General features: G+C 50.4%; 1 protein-coding gene across 1 annotated transcript; it reads left to right on the top strand.

The window, feature by feature from the left end:
• Positions 1 to 3144: 3144 nt before the first annotated feature.
• On the top strand, positions 3145 to 4632 carry LOC119302413 (sialyltransferase-like protein 2). Its single transcript, XM_037579449.1, has one exon. The coding sequence runs from the start codon at positions 3254 to 3256 to the stop codon at positions 4430 to 4432; it is 1179 nt and encodes a 392-aa protein (XP_037435346.1). The 5' UTR covers positions 3145 to 3253; the 3' UTR covers positions 4433 to 4632.
• Positions 4633 to 4996: the final 364 nt, after the last annotated feature.

The following is a 4996-nucleotide window of genomic DNA, read 5'->3' as shown; positions in this document are numbered from 1 at the left end:
ATCTGCCCTGCAATTCATGAACACACCAAACTTATGTATTTGAAAGAATACAACATGATGCATGCAAGTTTGTTAGAATAGGTCAAACAGACTACCATTTCGTCATGCATCGGTGCATAGTCAACGTGAGCCCCTCTGGTGTCTCTCACAACCGTGTTGAAGGTATGATAACCTTCTGCAGTCTCCGAGTCTTCAGACACCAACTCCGACCACTCCTCGTGAGTCCAACCAGGCTTTAGCTTTAACCGGTAAAGATCCGCATATCACACTTGATACTTCTGATATGTTGACTGATTGTGAGGTCTATTCTCTGATTGCACTAACGTGTCTCTTTGATTCCAAATTTCTATCCACGCACGGTGTTTGTTTGCCCAATCTGATATATCCTGATTGTTCTTTCGATCGAACCTACAAATGATGCACGGGACAAAGCATTAGCAATCATAGACTTATTCAATGCTCTACTACATACTCAAGGCATGCTTGCTCACCGATGCAGAGATAGCATTTCCTCGTTGCTCTCCTCAATTGGAATACCTTGTGTTCTTCCAAATTGTCTCGCCACACGGTCTACAAAGTGCCACTCAACTGCGAAGAAGCATATCATTGGGCACCTCGCCCGCCAAAGATGGCTATCACGCGTGCACATCTCATTAAGATCATAGTCATGATCTTCCATATAAGGCAACCAATGTACCTGCAAAACAAAGAGATACATTGTTAGATACAAGTTTCATTCTTGACTAAATTTGGTCTCATCGAACTTCTCTATACCTGCTCAGCAGTCAAGGTGTCCAGCTCGTTCATATAGCACTTGTATCGCACATGCGAGCTTCCTGTGTACACTGTCACTTGTTCCCAATAGTAAGCAAGCGTAGGGCGCGGATATGGATCATCATCATGCAGCCCGTCTGGATTACCCCGTGGGTTTGCCATATTGGGGTCCTTGATATCGGGCCGTCCAACCGGGATCCGCTCCCACATCCACACGGATAGGCTCCAAACAAACCCAGCCAATGAGGATGTATCTCCCTTCCTGCGACACGCCAAGTCAAGCTGCAATCAAACAAACATGTTAGATATGGAGGCGCATGACAAATGCAAGTTAAATGGTTGCAAATATCTCTTACCTGATGATACAAATATGCTAGTGCGGCCGAACCCCAGCTATACTGGGTATCCCAGTTATTGAGTAGCTCCAGGAACATCCAGAGGGCCAAGTTCCCGGTTGCATCTGAGAAGACTACCTTGGTTAGCACATACCAAAGATAGGCACGCACGTACTGCTGCACAACCACGTCATTGGCACCCTGAGGACACGGATTGATGTTTCCTCTAACCGCTTTTAGCCAAGAATGCCTCACTCTCGCGGTATCGACCTTGCCTTCCTCAGGGGCGTCGGGCTGAACACCAATTAAAATGCCAGTCCGTTCTCGCCAATTAACGGCACTGACACAACCGGTAACAGCTTGTCCGTTGATAGGAAGGCCGCTTATCATAGCCATGTCCTCAAGGGTCATCGTCATCTCCCCAAATGGAAGGTGGAACGAGTGAGTCTCCGGCCTCCAACGATCCACAAGTGCGGTCAGCGCCGCGTGGTTCACCGGCGGAGCGCGTCGCTTAAACTGCAACACGAATGGGAGAAGACCCAATCTCCGAATATAAGGCTCGTACCGCGGGTCGTAAGTAAAGTCATCAGCCGAATGTCCCCTCATGCGCATAGCAACTACAAGCTGCAAATAAAGTGATGTTTTAATCAATACAAGAACACAAATGAGAAACAACGAAAATTGATAAGTCTTGCTTCTTACATGTCCGTTCTCAATGGCACGAGCACGATGCTCCTTATCCCACTCATCGATTAATCCGTCATACCAAGGTCCATCACCATCCGTCATCCTACAAAACAAATCACAAACATCTATGAATACATGAACAATATCAAACAATACAATTTTCTTCTCCAAGTTATGCCATATGAACACACCATTCTTCTCAAACATAACCACATCATTTTTTTCTTCTTCATATGCACACATAATTCTTCTCAAACATACCAACATCATCTCAAGCAAATAAATTTGTCAAATAATATGGTGTCACATATGCAAATAAATATCATCTAGAGTACCAAATTTCACCATGTGTTTTGCAAATAAAGTATGCCAACAATAGGATTATCTACACATAGAGACATCATATTTAAATTCAACTGTATTGTTATACCACATACACACATCATCTATCAAACCAAATTATCAAACAAGTCTATTTTACATACAAAAATCATGTATTCATCACCCCTCTTAGTTCAAAAAAATTTGTCCTATGGACAACATATGCACAAAATGGAATTAATTTCTCCTACATGTTCAACTACACATCATTTACTGCCTACCAAATCATCTATCAACTACAAACAATTTCCTAAAACAAAGAAACCATCTACTCATCTAACATCACCTAGTGTTGAATAATGCATCAAAAAGAAGAGGACTCAACCCAAATAAATTGGAGGGAATGTGGGAGAATACCTCAAGGATGCTTGGGGGCCTCAGATCCACAAATTTAGATGAAGGATGAAGTAGATAAGGGGGGATTTGGTGTGAGGGAGAAGAGGGGCGAAGGAGAGAAGCCCTCTGTTCGTCTGTTCGTGCGCCGCCAGGAGAGGAAAAGAGATGGGTGGTTGGGCTCGGCCCGCGGGGGTTATCCACTTATCAGGGCCAGAAGTCAGGGTCCCTGGCGTCTGGCCCCTTTGCCACGTCAGCAGGTCAACGGGCAGCGGGCAGTGCGGGCCAGGGGTCAGATGCCAGGGTTCCTGGCGTCTGGTTCGCAACCCAGACGCCAGAGATGTTGGCGTCACCTAAAGAGGTCAAAATCGATTTTTTTTTAAATGAGGTTAAATAAGAATTTTGTTAGCCTTTTAGGTCAGAACATAATTTTGTCCGCTAACACACGACTCGCACCTAGTCTACTTTTGGGACGTTTGAGTGCAGCGCACCCGAACTGCCCACAGAGCTAACAAACTATCCAACCAACCCACCACTGACACGTATGCCCCAACGCGATCCGACCCCACAGTTCGGTCACCTCGTTCGAACTACCGGAGCTGCCTCGCACCACTCGGCCCCAGCTGCTCTGACTTCTCCCCCACCCCACTGACACTCTTTCACGTCGGCGACTCACCCCCCACCCTTCGAGTCACGCGGCACCTACTAATGGCCGCGGGATCTTGCCGCCCGCACCGCCGGAGATGAAGCCCCGCCACCTCCCGCCGGTCCTTGTACTCGCCTTGCTTTCCCTCCTCTCCCTCTCCCTCCGCCGCCACCTCACCCCCCTACAGCTGCCGCTTCGTCCCGCCGCCGGGGACCCGCTCCTTCGTCGCCTCGCCGCGGTGGAAGGCGTGGGATCCGAGCAAGTCCTCGCCGACGCGGCTGCACTGCTCGTGAATGGCTCGATATCCACGTTCCCCAGCCTTGGCAACCGCCAGCGCCTCCTCTACCTCCGCCTCCCGTACGTCCGCTCCGCCCGCGGCCCGCCGAGGCCGAGGACCGTGTCCCGCCTCCGCATCCCCGCCGAGGCACTCCCCTCCGACGAATCCCTGCTCGCGTCCTTCCGCACGTCTCTCCACTCCTTCCTCCTCGCCCACCACCGCCGCCGCCGGGGCGGAACCGGTAATGTGGCCAGCGTCATGAGCGAGCTCGCCGGCGTCCTCGGGCGGCGCTTCCCGACCTGCGCGGTCGTAGGGAATAGCGGCGGGCTCCTCGGCTCCGGCCGCGGACCGCAGATCGACGCGCACGAGCTCGTCATCCGCCTCAACAACGCACGCGTGGCCGGCTTCGTCGCCGACGTCGGCGCCAAAACCTCGCTCTCCTTCGTCAACTCCAACATCCTCCACCTCTGCGCGTCCCGCAGTGCCGCCACCGCCGCAGGCTGCGGGTGCCACCCGTATGGCCCCACCGTGCCCATGGCCATATACATCTGCCAGCCCGCGCACCTCCTGGACGCCCTCATCTGCAACGCAACCGCCACCCACGCCTCCCCATTCCCGCTCCTCGTCACCGACGCGCGCCTGGACGCGCTCTCGGCGCGCATTGCCAAGTACTACTCGATCCGGCGATTCGTGTCGGACACGGGTGCTCCGGCGAGCAACTGGACCCGGAAGCACGACGAGAGGTACTTCCACTATTCGTCAGGTATGCAGGCGGTGGTGATGGCGCTGGGGGTATGCGAGGAACTGAGCCTATTCGGGTTCGGCAAGCCGGCAGGGGCCAAGCACCATTATCACACGAACCAGAAGAAGGAGCTGGACCTGCACGACTACCAGGCGGAGTACGATTTCTACGGCGACCTCCAGGCGCGGCCGGAGATGGTGCCGTTCCTTGACGAGGCCCAAGGCTTCACGGTGCCGCCGGTCAGGTTGTACTGGTGAGGCTGCCTTAACTGTGTGTATTACTGTGTTGTTGTAAAATTGATACTACTACACTTGATTGACAAAATGTCAATTTAGCCGACAGAGAATTGTAAATTAGGGGCAATGGAAATGAAAGTCTCACTGAAATTTGTAAGCAGAAATGTAGGACAGTTTGACGACCAGATGGTTATGATGGAATCCGCATGGTTATGATGGAATCCGCAAGTTCTTGTTTGTACTATTATGTTTTGGACTGTTGCTGCACCTGTCAGTTGTCAAAATGGTTAGCACTAGCTGACAATAACCGAAGTTGTTTACACTCTGCTTTAAACAGGAAAGTAACGTAGACTATTCAGTTTGGTAGCCTACCATGTTTTGTTTGGAACAAAATACAGTGCTGATTTCATTAAGTGAGGAGAGTGAGTAGCCTACTTTGTTTCGTTTCTGTTGCAGCTATATTTTTTCAGCTATAAACACAAAATGTTGATTTCTCATTACAAGATTGGCCAGCAAAATATCTGGTAAGTCCAATGTGGTGCAAATTCTTGTAGTAGATTGCTTCAGTCATTATGTATTTTTTTT

The sequence above is a fragment of the Triticum dicoccoides genome, chromosome 5A (genome assembly GCF_002162155.2).
Source record: "Triticum dicoccoides isolate Atlit2015 ecotype Zavitan chromosome 5A, WEW_v2.0, whole genome shotgun sequence".
NCBI lineage: Eukaryota > Viridiplantae > Streptophyta > Magnoliopsida > Poales > Poaceae > Triticum > Triticum dicoccoides.
The sequence above is the reverse complement of the archived record's forward strand: the minus strand, read 5'-3'. Positions and strand labels throughout refer to the sequence as shown.

Excerpts from the sequence above, each read along its gene's own strand:
- LOC119302413 (XM_037579449.1), top strand. The coding sequence starts at position 3,254 with ATGAAGCCCCGCCACCTCCCGCCGGTCCTTGTACTCGCCTTGCTTTCC.